The 17,368-nt window shown below is 43.7% G+C and overlaps 1 protein-coding gene across 1 annotated transcript in view; it reads left to right on the top strand.

Annotated features, from left to right (window-relative positions):
- lamb3 (laminin subunit beta 3) overlaps positions 1 to 16,891 on the top strand; it is a 17,162-nt gene extending 271 nt beyond the window's left edge. Inside the window, exons 3-23 of the mRNA XM_080461107.1 lie at positions 2,134 to 2,288; positions 7,089 to 7,203; positions 7,325 to 7,398; positions 7,940 to 8,131; positions 8,344 to 8,407; positions 8,478 to 8,668; positions 8,787 to 8,907; positions 9,021 to 9,209; positions 9,297 to 9,452; positions 10,190 to 10,383; positions 10,678 to 10,774; positions 11,660 to 12,035; positions 12,121 to 12,281; positions 12,526 to 12,737; positions 13,322 to 13,528; positions 13,940 to 14,084; positions 14,165 to 14,372; positions 14,496 to 14,637; positions 14,714 to 14,890; positions 15,027 to 15,186; positions 15,680 to 16,891. Coding sequence (XP_080317233.1) covers positions 2,134 to 2,288; positions 7,089 to 7,203; positions 7,325 to 7,398; positions 7,940 to 8,131; positions 8,344 to 8,407; positions 8,478 to 8,668; positions 8,787 to 8,907; positions 9,021 to 9,209; positions 9,297 to 9,452; positions 10,190 to 10,383; positions 10,678 to 10,774; positions 11,660 to 12,035; positions 12,121 to 12,281; positions 12,526 to 12,737; positions 13,322 to 13,528; positions 13,940 to 14,084; positions 14,165 to 14,372; positions 14,496 to 14,637; positions 14,714 to 14,890; positions 15,027 to 15,186; positions 15,680 to 15,819 — 3,476 coding nt within the window. The 3' untranslated portion in view covers positions 15,820 to 16,891. The remainder of the gene's footprint in view (positions 1 to 2,133; positions 2,289 to 7,088; positions 7,204 to 7,324; positions 7,399 to 7,939; positions 8,132 to 8,343; positions 8,408 to 8,477; positions 8,669 to 8,786; positions 8,908 to 9,020; positions 9,210 to 9,296; positions 9,453 to 10,189; positions 10,384 to 10,677; positions 10,775 to 11,659; positions 12,036 to 12,120; positions 12,282 to 12,525; positions 12,738 to 13,321; positions 13,529 to 13,939; positions 14,085 to 14,164; positions 14,373 to 14,495; positions 14,638 to 14,713; positions 14,891 to 15,026; positions 15,187 to 15,679) is intronic.
- The last annotated feature ends 477 nt before the right edge of the window (positions 16,892 to 17,368 follow it).

The raw sequence follows: 17,368 nt of genomic DNA, 5'->3' as shown, positions 1-17,368 counted from the left end.
GGCAGAGCTTTCCACCATCACTGGGAGCCGAGATGGCTGCAGGTTGTTCTTCCTGCTGCGGTGATGACACAGAAAGCTTCTCTTTTTGGGGAGTCTTTGATTTTATGTTATTTTAAATATGATTAAGAAAGCCAAGAGTATTCTCTTTTACACCCGTTTACGATCTAGTAATCTGTGCTACTTGATCACAGAGAGCTGAAGTTTACACACATATTCACCCTTTAAGATACATCTTGTCTTGAGTCTGTGTGAGGAAGTACTCAGAAAACACATGTGTGCAATGGGAAAACATGCAAACTCCACACAGGAATCACACCATATCGTGGTGAGAGCTGACTGCTCCAACAACTAAAGAAAGGATGTCAGTCCACTGTGTACTGTTGACTTCAAACTTTGTACATTAATTCACTTTGGCTCCAGCTGGATTTAACCTGCTTGAAATATCAAGACAACTTGATGATGAGAGGAGAAGACAAGAATCTCACTTCCAGAAAGGTTTCATGTTTGAACATGATCTTTAGGTCCAGTCATCGTTTTATAATCACACAGTCTGTGATTCGTTTGTACAAGTTAACCTTTCAAAACAGCTTTCAGCTTTCATGTCTGTTTTCAACATACAGCTGAAATGAGGAAAAAATACTTTGTGTTTGTGTGTGAGAAAAAAATAGCTTTTGTTGCTGCTCCCCAGTCCTGATGGAATACTTTCATTTGATATTTTCATGTAAAAAGAGGATATTTAAAGGATTTAAATGAATGTAACATAGCTCTACTTGTACTCTTTATCTATAACAAAATCTGGTGAAAAATACTAAACACATATTTCATTGTTTCTACATTTTAAAAAACCAAGAAACTGGAATTTCAGTCACAGATGCAGATATTAAATAACACAAATTTTTTTCCCATTTGGGGGTAAAAATCACCTTTAACTGTATTGTGGTTTGATTTATAGACTTTTGTTGAGCTGCAGCACTAGAATAATGTTGAAAACACTTCATGTGTGCAGTGTTTTGTATGTCCTGGTTGTGAAGGGGCATTAATGACTGTCAGGGAGGGTAGATCTTCTCCAGAGGGGTGAGACTCTGAGTCAGGTTGTTATCTATTTGAAAGCGTCTTTCTAAGATTCAAATCCTGACGACCATGCTGAATTGTTAAAGATTCTAGAAAGGAAATATCCTAAAATTGTCAACATGTGGAAAGAAAACCATTTTCTTGAACAATCTGAGCTGGAAACTGCCGTCACTGTAACGTTGATCTAAAGCAGAGCCTGACATCCTCCACATTATCAGTAAATGCTGAACTTTAAAGAAATTGGATCAATAAATCAACCTGTCATCAGGCAAATGACCACATTTGTTAAAATCCTCAAATCTTTATTTCAAACTAACAATAATATGTTAATAATCAATGAAAACATGACGCGACAGTTGGTCTGTACCTTCAGGGAAGGCGAATACGGACAAATGTGAAATACTATTACAGATTGTTTTCATATTTTCACTGTGAGAGGCTAATGAAACCGAGCTAAATGACTAGTGTGTCAACAGTTCTTTGCAAATAACACAATAAACTATGAACTTTAGTGTTTACATAACCTTCAGAGAATAAAAAAATGTGTAATATTTATTTTTTTCACTATAAAATCTAAAATAAGTGAGATTTTGGTCATTAGGCTTTAAAACAGATTTCATGATAGATTCATGGCCTAAAATAGTTTGTTTGACCAACTTTAACAAGTCACATATACTTCCATTAAAGCTTTATTTTATTGAGTGATGTTTAAAGTGTTGAACATTCATATGATGCTCTTAAGCCCAGAATCAAATAGTCAGACGACTTTTTACTGACAATTTATTTTCACCTGTAAAAACTTCTGGACACAAAATAACTGAAAACCAAATGTTTTCAAATGAATGTTGTGAAGAAAGGGTTAGGGTTGTAGAAGGAGCCATTTGAAATGGATTCCAATCAAACTTGAATTGAAATTGGAAATTGGAATTGAACCGTGAGCCGCAGCCACAGCCGCCACCTGCCACTACTTTGAGTCTCAGTAGTTTATCTTAAAACCATTTAACTGGTGTGTGTGTGTGTGTGTGTGTGTGTGTGTGTGTGTGTGTGTGTGTTAACCTTCAGCCATGGCGGCGTTGTCGCAGGCCCAGAGGGACTGTTACCGAGGCGCCTGTTACCCCCCGAGCAGTGACCTGCTGCTGGGCCGCAGTCACCTCCTGCAGGCCTCCTCCACCTGCGGCCTCAGCAGCCCCGAGATCTACTGCACCCCGTACGAACAGGTAGGAGCGCAGTCCTGCGTGCACATTAAGGTTTATGCTCAGATCGTGAAGACAAACCTTCCTGCTGCTGCTGCTGGGAGAGTCTGATGAGAAAGCAGCCGCCGTTCACTCGGGTCAGGCGTGTGAGCGGTGCAGAGGTCGTGGCGAACATGCAGACATGCAGGATGGATATTCACATCTCTGTCTGGTTCTAGTGCCAGAACGACGTGTCGCAACTGTACTGTTTGAGCAGCGTCTGAGCGATCCGTGTCCAGCTGCTGGCTCAGCACAAAGCGGCCCGTTTTGAAATGGCACTTTATTTTACCAATCCAAAAAGACAGACTCAGTGTGCAAGGGTCAGGCCTGCCATGTTGCAACTTCTTATTCTTTCACAAACTTTATGATGCAATCAGATAATTCAGTCTCTATCAAGTCTGTTTCTGGCGGTCCTCATTAAAACCAGCCAAGTCAAACAAATTAATCTATTTGTAATCTATTGTTATCCAAATCTCACCTGCTATGGGGTCCCAATCAAATTCCAACACAACTGCATTCATAAGATGTCCTGATTTACAAACCAGAGTAACAGAAAATTATTTCACAAAAGCTGTAATGTATTCAACAACAGGACGGAACCTGCAAAACCTCCCCTCTCTACACCCGCAAAGACACGAGGACATGAAAGTTTTTCCTCATGCAACCTTTGGTTTATTGTCGTAGTGATACTAAAAGTCTGGCTCTGCCAATAAAACGGTGCGTATCGACTGCACTTAAAACATGGTAATGTTTTATGACACATTCACATTTAACCACTCTGAGAAAGCTGAGGATTCACACTGCTTCAAACGCTCCGTCCGCACATGGCATCGGCAGTGGGAATCAAACCAGCAACCCTGTGGTCAAAAGGTTGTTTCTCTGACCTCAAAGCTAAATTTGTGAAACACACAGCTCACCAGGGTGTCTGATCCAGCCCCTTGGGAGGAGATTACCGGTATAAAAATGATTTTAAGAATGATTTTGGTAAAGTAATTGCTGTTCCAAACATGTCCACTGGGGGTTGCTTTGTTTTGGATTGCCAGGAAAAATGACATCCAAATATTTCAGGGCAGTTTGATGCCGATTTTTGAATAATTATCATTGTTTCCTGTTCGGGTTGAATGTGTGCTGCAGTGGAAATATTCAGATTTCCATAATGTGTCCAAATTAGCATCAGGACCAGCTAACCTTTAACAAGATGGAATGCTTCATTCCTCCATCTGCTGGTTCGAACTCCAAGGTGGAAAAATTTAACTGTAATCTACCAATCTTTAAGAAATGAGACGAGCGCCCTGGAGGGAGGAATACTTGTGCAGGGTGTGGAGTCGCTCCTATTGATCAACGCTTTCTTTTTTCCTTGTATTTTTTTATCTTTATTTACCTGAGCCACTCCTCATCCAGACAGGGAGGGACAGGAAGGCACCACACACACACACACACACACACACACACACACACACACACACACACACACACACACACACACACACACACACACACACACACACACACACACAGACCAGCCTCATCTTGTTTGCTGCTGCCGGCATCAGATTTTCTCTCTTTTCTCACCACAGATGACTCAGATCCAGAATCTTCTGTCATCAGATGTTTTCACCACTTCCTACCAAATAAAGTTAATCCAGACCAACAACACATGTTTCACCTCTAAAACTAAGAGAACACAGCTCATAACGTGAGGTTGGATTCATAAAGGTTTCCAAATATTATTTTAGAAGTCTGGTTCTTTTTAGCTGTTTTAGCCATTTTTCAGAATAGGAGCCAGTTCATCTTTTCTTTTTTTTTCTTCTTTTTTTTTCGAGTGCTTTTTAGCTCTTTAAGCACATTTAAGAAATTCTAGGTTTTTCTTTAAAAAAAATTTTTTAGGTTTTTAAAGCAGCTTTGAGTCATTTTTTGCTATTCTTCATTTTTACCTTTTCTAATGGTTTCAACCGTTTTTTAGCTGTTTTTTTTTGCTTTGTGTGTGTGTGTGTGGGGGGGGGGGGGGGGTGTTTGATTGGGTTTTTTTGTAATTCTTTTTGTTTTGTTTTGTGGGGTTTTTTTCCAATCTGGGTGTTTTGACCAACTGTTGAACTAATCCATTGTTTCATTTAAATAGCAATAATAGAAGAATCACTGCAGAGGAGCTGTAGAGACACTAGAGGAGCTGTAGAGTCACAGAATTGCTGCAGAGCTGGAGGTTGCAGGTTTCTAACCAAGAGGAATCCCTTCCTGATGATTATTTTAATTATCTGGAGCAGTTCAGATTATTTCTGCATGAACTGCATTTGCAGAATATTTCCTTTAAAAAAATGAAATTCCGTGTTGTGCTCCTCTAAACACCAGAATAACTGGTAAATTGTGCAAATACAACAAAATTAGGAGCCTCATGATAAATTGTCTGCTTAGCCCACAGAAATAGAACCATGTTTATTTTATGCAAAAGTTTCTTCCTATTACAAGGAATGTTTCATTACTACAGTGGCTTATGCTTGCTCGTGTGGAATTGTTCGGTTTTTCTCTGTTAAAGTGCCTTAAAATGACTGAGTTGTGTTTGGCACCATACAAATAAAACAGCATTGCACTTGAATTAGTTTCTCAATATTTGCATTTTAACTTAATTGATTCTATTTTCATTTCACTCTATACATTGTCACATTATTTTACACCAGGTGACTTCTGCTGAACACGAGCGCAGGACTATCAGCTCAGCTTGTGTGGATACAAACTCTATATCTCGTGCTTGATAGTCTCTGTGTGCATTAGTGCAGAAATCAGGCAGTTAAAATGTAACTGGAGCCTCTTTGGTGCCAAGAGCCAGTTTATTCATCTAATTTTATCACTCCAGGATCTATAGACTTTACACTCTACCTGTAGACTAAAATACACATGAACTGGTGTGGAGCAGGCTCAAAAGCAAACAGAGTGTGTTTGCAGTGACAGTGCCGTGCCAAAAGACACAAACCTCAGAAAAAGCTCCATGTGGAGTCACTTTTCACCCACAGAGTGAGGAGGACTGCTTTACCTGTGCAGCTGAGGTGAAAACCGCTCACGAGCTTTACTCAAGTATAAACACACTGCAGGAGACTGCTGGCGCTGCTTTTACACTTCATTTTAGTTAAAAAGATTTATTCACACTTAATTCAGTGAAAATTTCCTGGGTAAGCAATATATTGTTTTTTGTTGTTCGACAATTTTATTTACATGTTTCATGACTTTTGAGCCTTCCTTCATATTTTATCCTATTTTTCCACTGTCTGACTTTATTTCATGTCATTATAACTTGTTTCTTGATATTTTAGGTTTTAATTAGTTTATGTTTACTTAACATATGGCCATTTTCCAACTCCTTTGTTAAATTTTCAATATTGTATGACCACTTAGTACTTCAATATGAGACAGAATACAACTACCACAAGTGATCCAAAACAACAAAGGTTGAAATGAAATGTCAAAACAAATGTAGAGAAATTAGACAGTATTTATTTCAGTCATTTCTTTCATAAAAGCAAAAAATGTTAAACAGTGTACGCTAAATTATCATAAACCTCTCCATGATTGGAAGAGAACAACCAAAATAAAATTCTTATATTTAACTGTCCTTTTCTTGAGAATAATAATGATGATGATGATGATGATGATGATGATGATGATGATGATGATGATGATGATGATAACAATAAGAAATGTATTATTGTTATTATCGTTATTATTATTATTGAAAGTAATGAGAATAATGTTAATAATAATGAAATTATAGGAATGATTATCAATATTAAGAATAGTGATAATAAGAATATTTTTCAGAAGCATACAACTTCCACACAGTGATTATAGAACAACTAAATAAACAAACAAACAAAAGCCCATGTAGTACAAATTAACAGACAAATTACAAAATAATTATTATTTTAATTATTTAGAGTTGTGCAGCCTGACCGTCTCTGTGGCGAGTGTGAGTTGAAGTAGGGCCATCCTGTATTGACTCAGAGAGATATGGGGGTGAATAAACTGCAACACCAAGCAGACTGAGAGTTTTTTTTCTACTATGTACTCATTTCGTTTCTGCTGCACTCCATCATTTCATGGTTAATAATAATGGAGCACAACACCTAAAATACATTCTGACATTTCTTCAATGAAAATGGGAGGAAACAGAATCGATTACATGAGATGTATAGCTGGAGTTTTAATGTTTAAAACAAGCTAAGCTAACTAGCCTAAAGTCTGTTCACACGGAATAAGCAACTGATGTAAAACTGAGCTGCACACATTACTGTTACCTGTTAGAATAAGTTCTTCAACACGCTTTATGTCATTTTATTCAGACATGGATAAAATGAAATGCTTCCTTTATTGTTGGTTTTAGGTTTAGTTTCCACAAGGTTAGTCTGATTTCGTTCTCTCAGCTCATCTTTCTTCTGTGCAAACCTATCAAAAGCAGCTCCTCGAAACTGAAGGTTTTCTTTTTCACCTTTTACTCACATAGTCAGCTTGCTTGTTGAAACCAGGCTAACAGTCACCACACTCCGTGTGTGTGTGTGTGTGTGTGTGTGTGTGTGTGTGTGTGTGTGTGTGTGTGTGTGTGTGTGTGTGTGTGTGTGTGTGTGTGTGTGTGTGTGTGTGTGTGTGTGTGTGTGTGTGTGTCCTTCAGTGTGACACAGCTTATCGACCCGGTCACACGCTGCAGTTTGAAGTTGTGACACACTTCCATACTTCCAGCCACCAAACAGCACGCTGCCTCCACGTGAACGTTTCTCATGTTTTCTGCTTCCTCTGCTGCAGAAGCGGATGAAGTGTTGCCCCTGTGACTCCAGGAACCCCCAGGGCCCGCTGGCCCACACCATCCAGGACATGTTGTCCAGTTCCGGGCCACAAAGGTGGTGGCAGTCCAAGAAAGGTGAGACAGGAAGTAGATTAAAGACCAGAGGTTCTGTCCAGTCTCATCCTGCCAGAAGTGAAGGCGTCCTCAACAAACTGGGTCTTAAACCCAACATTCTCTGCGCTTGTGTGTTGTTCAGATATGAATCCAGTCACTCTGCAGCTGGACCTGGACAACCTGTACCAGCTGGACAACCTGGTACTCAGCTTCAAGGTACCACAAAATTCGCAGGGCGCATCCTGTTCCAAAACAAAAGAAAAAAAGAAGCAGATTTCATTATTTACATTCATCACAATGGAAAACAAGAGTTCAGGATTACTTCCTGGAAACTTTTCCTGCACAGGCTCTCTTATTCTGTTATTAAAGAGTCACCTAGTTTCAACAATCATGCACAGAAACTTTCCATCAAAAAAAATTACAAAAAAATGTGGCATTTCAGAACACACAAACATAATAACAGCACTGAATCACGAGGAAAACAAACAACGATAGAAAAGCCCATTATTTACTGGGAATCTCAGTTTGAATCGGAGAATGACATTGAACACGTATTGAGAAAAAAACGAGCATTAGCTGGAATGATTTTATGAAAATGTGCATATTTGAATGAGTGCAGACTTCCATGAACATTTGGAGATTGTCTCGTGAGAACGTCAGCTCGTCTTTCCTCATTGAAGAAGCAACAAGGAAAGAAGCAGCTGCTCGTTCCTGTTGTCATTGAACTTTTCCCTTCTTTCTTCCGTTGTCCCTGCAGGGTCCTCGTCCCAACGCCCTGGTCATCGAGAGGACGCAGGATAACGGCAGGACGTGGCAGCCTGCCCGCTACATGGCCACAGACTGTCAGAAATCTTTTCCAGACGTTCCCACGACAACGCCAATCATCCTGGACCAGACATACTGCACCACACTGCACCCTACAGACGAGACCCCGTACCACGACCACAAGGTAGAAACTGACTCGTAACGCCTCCAATCAGGGAAGGAGACTCTCCCTCTTTACTTTGGTCACATCATGGAAAACATATGACCAGAACATCGTTGTTTTCCAAGTTTTGTTCGTCAGTTTTTTTTTAATTTATTTCATTGGTTTAGATGGAAATCTTAGTGAGAGTAACTACAGAATACAAACGTGTGTGTTTCTTGGTTTCTTGTCTGCAGATTGAGTACAGTCCTTTGCGTCAGTTTGCTTATGCTCCACCTGCCAAGGCCCAAAAAGTAGAAAGTAAGTGTCCTCTAGTGTCTGGTGGTGTTGGTGCTTGATGAAAGCGTACTGATGGATGTTTCCTGCTCAGACGTGACGGGGCTGACGGGGCTCCGGGTGAGGATGACCGAACTGGGCGACGTGCCGGAACTTCCCGGCAGAGATCTCAGCAGGTTCTACGCCCTGAAGGAGATGAGGGTGATGGGCAGCTGCATGTGCCACGGACACGCCAACCGATGTCTGCCGGAACAGTTCAACAACCCGGAGTCCAACACCATCCAGGTGTGTGTGGACCTGGAGGTCCAACTCTGTTCCAGCGCCACAGATTAGGAGAAATTTAAGATTTAAGAAAAATGTGAACAATTTCATCAATCCCCTCCATATTGAATATCTTGTGTAGATGCACCCTCAGTGTGACTGCCAGCACAACACAGCAGGGATGCACTGTGAGCGCTGTGCCGAGTTCTACAATGATCGTCCCTGGAGGCCGGCTGAAGAGGGAAACACCCACGCCTGCAGACGTAAGGCCACACGCACACACACCCTCACACCACTCACTTCATACACATGCTTCAGGAAGTAAACCGTCCTCAGGTGTCCTGTGATTAATTTGCTGTGTCTGATTTTTTTCCAGGCTGTGAGTGCAACAACCACGCTGAGCGCTGTCACTTCGACCAGGCCGTGTATGAGGCCAGCGGCCGGAGGAGCGGAGGAGTGTGTGAGGGCTGTCAGCACCATACCACAGGACCCAAGTGTGACCAGTGTATTCAGGGCTACCAGCCCAACCCCCGCAGCCAGATGGACCGCCCCGACGCCTGCATCCGTATGTACCGCCAATCTCGGCTCTGCTTAGAAGAGCAGTTCGTGTCATGATTGTGCCCTGATGAGGTGTGTGTGCTGTTGCCTCCAGGCTGCGTGTGCAGTGATGAAGGTTCTCTGAACGGAGGCCGCTGTGACGACGTGACTGGCTCCTGCACCTGTAAAGTAAACGTGGAGGGTCCACGCTGCGAACGCTGCAAGAGGGGGCACTACGGCCTGAGCGCCTCCAACCCGCTGGGCTGCTCCAGTAAGTCAACCAACACCTACGCCCACCTCCTCCCTAATCTATCATCTCCACCATAGTCCTCCCACCTCCTCCCTAATCGTCCTCCAACCTCCACCCACTTCCTTCCACCTCCTCCCAAATCCTTTCACTTCATCCCACCTCCTCCCTCATCCATCATCTCCACCCTTGTCCTCCCAACTCCTCCAACCTCCACCCACTTCCTCCCACCTCCATCCTCTCTCCACCTCCTCCCTAATCCTCCTCCAATCTCTACCCCCTTTCTCCCACCTCCATCCACCTCCTCCCTAATCCTTCCACTTCATCCCACCTCCTCCCTAATCCATCATCTTCACCCTAATCCTCCCAACTCCGTCACCCTCCACCCACCTCCTCCCTAATCCTTCTACCGCCTCCTCCCTAATCCTCCTCCAATCTCCACCCACTTCCTCCTACCTCCATCCACCTCATCCCAAATCCTCCCACCTCCTCCATAATCCTTCCACCTCCTTCCACCAACATCCACCTAATCCCAAATCTTCCCACCTCCACTCACCTCCTCCTCAATCGTCCTCCTGTCTAATCCTCCCATTTCCTCCCACCTCCTCTCTATTACTCCCATGTCCTCCCTAATTTTCCCACCTCATCTCTAATGCTCTTTTCACCTCCACCCACCTCCTCCTTAATCTGCCCACCTCCTCACTAAGCTGAGTGGATTCTGTGTTTCCCTCCTCACGGTGAGAGCTTTGTGTTGTTTCCAGAATGTTCCTGCTCTCTGGACGGCTCCACGACGGACACCTGTGACCCGCTGACCGGTCAGTGTCTGTGTCGTCCTCACTTCCACGGCCGCACATGCGACCAGTGCTCCAAAGGTTACTGGAAACCTTTCCTGTCAGATCGCTGTGAGCCCTGCAGCTGTGACCCCACCCGGTCCAGAAGCGACGCATGTGACCAGGTACCGGCTCCCAGCTCCCACCTCCACATCCACATCCTCATCCACATCCACCTCCTCATCCACATCCATCTCTCACCTCCACATCCACCTCCTCATCCACATCCATCTCCCACCTCCACCTCCACACCCACCTCCACATCCACCTCCTCATCCACATCCACCTCCTCATCCACATCCACCTCCTCATCCACATCCATCTCCCACCTCCACATCCACCTCATCATCCACCTCCATAGATTTGGATATACTAGTATGATTTCAGTGGATACGAGTCCTGTCTTTTTCTCTCTGCAGCTAACTGGTCAGTGTCTGTGCAGACCAGGATATGCAGGCCGAACTTGCGCCGAGTGTCCAGAGAACACGTACGGAGATCCTCTGATCGGCTGCCAGCGTGAGTCCTCCATCCTTCAACACGCCATTTACACAGTGCGGCCAAGCGTTTTGTGATCAGGCATTTTTAGGATTCAGTTTCACTCTAAACTTACTTTGCGACAAATAAGGTTTATAAGTTTTAGTCCCACAAACATACACATCAATGTGAAGAAAAAGATGAAATGTGCCATAGTCAAACCCCAACATATAGACTCAATATTTGTAGAAGGTAGAAAAAGACTGAGAATAAATATGAATCACAGCAGGACAAAAGCAAAAGGTGCCAGTATAGGTGATCTTTTTCAATGTTTTCTATTGAAATAATGCGAGAAAAGATCATGTTTCACCTTTTGGCAAAGTGCGATTACAAACAGGTTTTTGTCCATTATGCATTTGAGTACCAACTTTTATGGCTCCATGAAGCTTTTACTAAATAATGTTTTGTCTTTGTTTTAATTGTGGCGGACGGCAGACAGTCAGCCAAAGACACATTTCTCTTGAAGCATTAGTGTCTCCTGCACGCTAACCTTCACTTCATTTTAAAGCTTCTCAGAAAATTTGAGACATTCATGGTTCAAACTATTTGATAAGTTAAAATTGCTATTGAAATGTTTTCACTTCATTTTTGTTGCTTTTACATTTCATAAAGACAACATAAACCACAGTTTATGGATTAGATGAGGCTCAGATTATACAGATTTTTCTATTTTCATGTGACTGATCAGATGATTCTGTAGTGACTTGGAGGAGGGGATGTGAGGAGCAGAGTGTGCGTGCAGTCTTTGACGACATGTTAGTGGTGGTTTGGTAGATTAAACCTGCTGAATCAACCACTGCAGTGTTGTGATCTGAGCAGTGTCGTGATTAAAGACAGGTTTTAAATGAATCTCTTCTTGTCTGTCAGCGTGTCGCTGTAACACTGAGGGAACTCTCCCAGACGTCTGTGACAAACAGACGGGAACCTGTTTGTGTCGGCCCGGCATCACCGGGACTCGCTGCGACTCATGCGGTCCGGGCCGCTGCGACTCCTTCCCCGCCTGCGACTCGTGTCCTTCCTGCTTAGTCACACTCAACGCCCAGAGAAAGGCCCTCAGCTCAGCGCTGGAAAAACTTTCTCCCAAGTTCCCGTCTCGTCCTGGAACCACCGGGGACCCTGGAAAATACGGACCCCGCATCCGGGACCTGGAGGCCAGCCTCAACCTGATCCGAGACTCCATTAATCTTCCGCCCAACGTCACTCAAAAAGTCAGCAAAGCTTTGGATGAGCTGGACAAGCTGAGGTGAGGACCAGCTCTCCTCCGACTGCCCTTCATGAAGTCACCTGGGGAGATTCCTTTTGTCTGACTGTTTCCATGTGCTCCCCAGGAACCAAGTGGACAAGGTGGACGATGACCTCCCACCGCCACTCAGAACTCCGAACCTGAACTCCGAGCTGGACAAACTGCGGTCTCTGCTGGACGACCTGGCTCCACTGTACAAGACTAAGAAGGACGCAGCGGACAACAACGTCAGTCCAAACAGTGAAGGTCAGAAACACACTCAGCACATAGAAAGCTGACTGAACCCTCATCTGATGTCAGTCTGAGCAAAAGAACTTTTAAAAATATCTTGGACTTGAAACTTCTTCTCTCTTTGTCTGGCACAAACCTTCAGCCAACAGATTTCCATGAATCAGTGACTGAACTCACTGCTCCTCAAAGACATTCTTTCAAATTCCATCTAATTAATGTCTGAAACGCACAGACTTTAACTCGTGTCTGTCTCATGCAGGAGCATTTAATGCCATCAAAAATGCCTATGACGACTCCAACGACGCAGGAAAGAAAGTGACAGCCAGCGGAGACAAAGTGAAGGAGTCCGCTGACGTCAGAGAAGAAGCCAATGATCTGACAGAGGAGGTCCAGCCAGGGAACACTAGAGATCTGAACAAGCTGAATGGCAGCATGGCCTCTGAGCCGGACCTCACTCCTGTGGCCAAACAGGTACAAACTGGACCACCTCGGTACTTGGCTTCATGGTGGAAAGGAACCACTGCACACAGTTTTAATCTTTGTTTTCTGCAAAACTTTGGAAAAAAAATGAAACAAATATAAGTCCTGGGCATGAAAAAATAACTATTTAGATTCCGTTTTTTAAATAACACAATTAAATATGCAATACAAATCTGTTGGAATGTGTAAAACTGACCAAAATGACATTGTGTTTCACAAATTGAAACCTGGATGTCCACGCGTCTCATCCTGATCACCACATGGCAAAAACACAGAAAGTAGAGTTTCAGTAGCTCAAGTTCCTCTTATCATTTTTGACGTTTAGCACCCAAAACTTAAACTTAGGACACTGTGGCAAATGTAAATTAAAAACAATATTTTTTTGCACACATTTATTTCCTAAAATGAAATAACATATCAGATGTTCTAAGTATTAACTAGTTTGAATTTGATTGCACCATATTTGTGTGTCTTATAAAGTGTTCAGAGAAATAAAATCATTAAAAATGACTGCATGTCAGTCCGCTGTGCACTTCTAATGTGTGTGTGTGTGTGTGTGTGTGTGTGTGTCTCAGGTGTGCGGCAGTGTCCGTTCAAAGCCCTGCACACCCCTGCAGTGTGACGGCTCAGACCTGTGCCCCCCCGAGGGTAGCCCACTCTGTAAGAAGGGGGAGAACTGTGTGGGGGCTCTGCCTCTGGGCAAGAGGGCAAACGCCGACGCCACAGATGTGAAAGACCGACTGGACAAGCTCACCGGGAAGATCACTGACGCTGCAGAGAAGGTACAGACTGGGCCTGCCCTTCACATCTGGGGGCCCTCAGCTCAGGGGCCCTACTTCACTATAAATACACTATTTAGAAGTACATTAAGCCAATTAGAAACACTCCCCTATCAACGTGATGGGACAGTTTAATTCAAACTGACTGTATTTACCCTTTTTTTCAACCTTTACCTGTCTGAATTATTAATATAATTAAAGCGATGTCGACTTGACTGCCACACAGCTCTGAAAATCTCTCCCGAATAAAAAAGAATTGCAAAAGAAGATCTGAAATAAATCCTGAAAGCAAACCAGTAACAAACAGCCCCTGGTAGCTGTGGGTCTGTGGGAGCCCTGGTGGCTGCTGGGATCCTGATGGGTCTTCATTTGCACCTTTCTTTGGCCTTTTACTGAACCTTTGTTTCCTCGCAGCTCCAGAAAACGCAGGAGGCGACCAACCAAGTGAGGCAGTCTGCCGGGAAACTGTCTGATAAGATGAAGAAGGCCAAAGATGATCTGGAGGACGACCTGAAGGAGACCAGGGATGTCGTGAAGGAGCTGAAAGACTTCCTGACAGGTGCACATTGATCTGGAATCAGTTTGTGTTCGATCACCAGCAAGCCCTTTATCGCTCACCTCCTGTAACTCTGTATTCAGACCCGACCTCCGATCCGGCCAAGATCAAGGAGGTGAGCGACTGGATCCTGAAGACCAAGCTGCCCCTCAACCTGGCTGCCCTGAAGAGGAAGGTGGACGAGCTGAAGAATCTGGCAGAAAACCTCCCGGACAGCAGCACCGTGCTGCAGGGCGCCGAGCCACAACTGGACACGGCCAGGAAGCTGCTGGAGGAGGCCCAGGACGCCAGGTGGGTCTACATGCAGTCAGGATCCCCTCTGACAAACATTCCTTGCTGACATTAGCAACACAACATTACTGTATTAGTAACTATCAGTTTGAACTTGAAGCTAAAGTCCCATGTGGTTGACAGGGACAAAGCCTTGGTTGGTAAAGATGATGTGGACAAGCTGATGGCAGGATTTGACCCGGTAGAGAACAATTTGTCTGACCTGGAGGACCGACTCCAGGACAGCATGGACCTCATCGACAACCTCAACAACAATGTGACCGAGGTAGGACGCAGGGACAAACATGAGGCCGCTCACAGTGATGATCACAGCTCGCCAACAGTGTTTTCTCTGATTTCAGACCATGGATTATCTGACCCCGGCCGAGAAGGCCCTGGACGACACGCTGAAGCATATCCAGCCGATGCAGCCACAGCTGGACGAGCTGAAAAACCTGCTGCAGAACGGAGAGCAGCTGGCACAGGACGCACAGGAGGACGCAGACAGAGCTGAGAAGGAAACTGATGCTGCAAATGAGGTGAGCGGTTGGCTCAATCTCACAGTGGTGAAGGAATGTTTTTTGGGGGGGCAGATAGAGTTTGGAGAGAAATGTGATTGGAGTGTGTATGGAGGTAGCAGAGTGTGTTTCTATATGAATCCCTGTGTGTGTGCAGGATCTGGAGACGGTGGAGCAGCAGCTGGATATCCTGAAAAACAAAGCCCCCACTCCGGCGCCGGGAGTGGAAGGATCACCGGGGGACCGGCTGGCCAAACTGAAGGAGGGCGTCGGCGTCCTGACCAACACCACAGACGACATGCTGAGGGATCTGGAAGGTAACCCCACCACCCGATCACAGCTTCTCTTTATTCCCAGGCTCTGTCACCGAGAGAGTTTATAGAACTCAGCAAATTACTTTTAAAAGATATTTCAGCATTTCTGGTGAATTTCAAAACTGTTACAACAACAAAGAACAAAAACTTGAAAAAAGAAAACAAGGTCTATCTACAGTAATGTTACTTTTATGATATGTACCTCACTGTAAGATGTACCTCAGTTAAACTACACAAGTAAAGGGACTTTACAACTGTTTCTCCAGGTACATTTGTCCCTAACTGAGGGGAAGGAGAACTTTGAAACGAGTGGAAAAGACAGTTTTCAAATCTGTTTTGTCTTTTTATTTTTGCTCCACCAAAGCAAGATAATTCTACAAGCTCACATTGACGATATTGACTGAATCAATGCATCAAACTTTATTTAATAAAGCATTTTTCACAAAGTGAAATTAATCTCTTCCATGTCTCTGATGGTTGTCTCTTCTCTGTCCAGGAAAAGCCGACAACCTGAAAAACCTGCAGGATGAGATCCTGCAGAAATCCGTCAAGCTCCAAGGGCTGGACACCCGGCTGAAAGAACTGCTGGACGAACTGAGAAAGAAAGCCACGGATCTGAGCAAATGCCAGGGCTGAGAGAGAGCACACACACACACACACACACACAGCTTCACTTCACAGGCGCTGCGTTGATGACCCCTGCTGTACAGTCTGCATCTATACACCTTAATGTATCCAGCTGTCATTTTTTTATTTTACAAACTCCAAAAATTTGCAAAATAGAAAGTATCACCAATCTTATTCACCAAAGGATTAAATCAGAATATCTTCCAATGAACTAAGAGTTTTGTCAACATTACGTAGGCAGTTGGTATATTATCGATATGTGATCCTAATTTTCTGCTCTTTGTATTTGATGTTTTCAGTCTTTATGATTTTCAGTTTATTTATGTTTGTACTGACGACACTGCATAAAGATTCACGGCTATTGTTTTGTGTTGAGCCCAGGTGAGCTTTAGACTGGAATCACATCCAAACTGAGCATATCAGGCGGCGGTGTCAAACATGCAGCCCGGGGGCCAAAATCATCCCGGCAGAGAGTCCGATTAAGCCCACAAGTTGATTTAGTGTAAATAATTCACTTACAAATAAGTGAATTATGCTTTTTTTTTTTTATTCCCAATAAAAGTAAGTGCTGTTTCTAAAAGATTCTTTTTTGATTGCACCTTTAAAAAAAAAGACACAAACAAACACAAAGAATTCACATTCTTTTAATGCAACAAAAACATTAATATGAATATATATATGGCTATTTGGCACCTCGTTTAAAAAGCCGAATTGTTGACGTTTAGGAATATGAACTTGTTCATGTTTTGTGTAAAGATATTTATTTTTGTTAGTGACTGAATTGGGCTGCTTGTGGCCCTGAGCTGACATGAGTTTGACCCCCCCAGGACTTTTTTGGGATCTGAATAAACGAATGCACACATACTAATGAAGACATGTTTGACGCCTTCATCCGTTTCGGAAAGATGTACAGAAACAGATAAACTCTCCCTGGCTTCAGCTACCCAGCATTACCTTTGACCTGTCAGCAGCCACACACTCACTGTGAACGTTGCACTACTTTTGTATTTTTCACTGGATGTCACATTATTTATTCTCTATTGTTTGAGCACTATTTAAAATAAAACTGTTTTTACCCACATGGTCTTGTGTTGTGGTGTTTCATTGTAGCAGGAGGCAGCTGATTCCACTCTGCCATGTCATTATATGTCCTGTTGGTTCAAACTGCCAGCAGATCAGGTCTGGTTTGGAGTTTGCATGTTGCCCAGGATTACTATTGCAGTAGCACATCCCCAGTTGGGTAAAACTAACCTGTCTCACGACGGTCTAAACCCAGCGTACGTTCCCTATTAGTGGGTGAACAATCCAACTCTTGGATGTCGGCTCTTCCTGTCATTCACCAAGGATCTGTAGAATTTATCCTGGCATTCCAGCTGTGGAGGAGTGAGTTGTGGTTGTCTGTGTGTACGAGCTGCTCCAGTTGATCGTCTTTCCTCCTCAGCTCAGTGGTCTCCCGAAGCTCTCGTTCTCCATTTAACTCACTATCCTGCTGGGATCTGAGCTGCTGTTTCATATCTGTGCTTCTCTCCTGGACAAGAAGGCTCAGCTGGGTGAAGAT

This window comes from Lipophrys pholis (genome assembly GCF_963383615.2).
Source record: "Lipophrys pholis genome assembly, chromosome: 4".
NCBI lineage: Eukaryota > Metazoa > Chordata > Actinopteri > Blenniiformes > Blenniidae > Lipophrys > Lipophrys pholis.
Note: the sequence above shows the minus strand (reverse complement) of the source record. Positions and strands in the feature narration are given on the sequence as shown.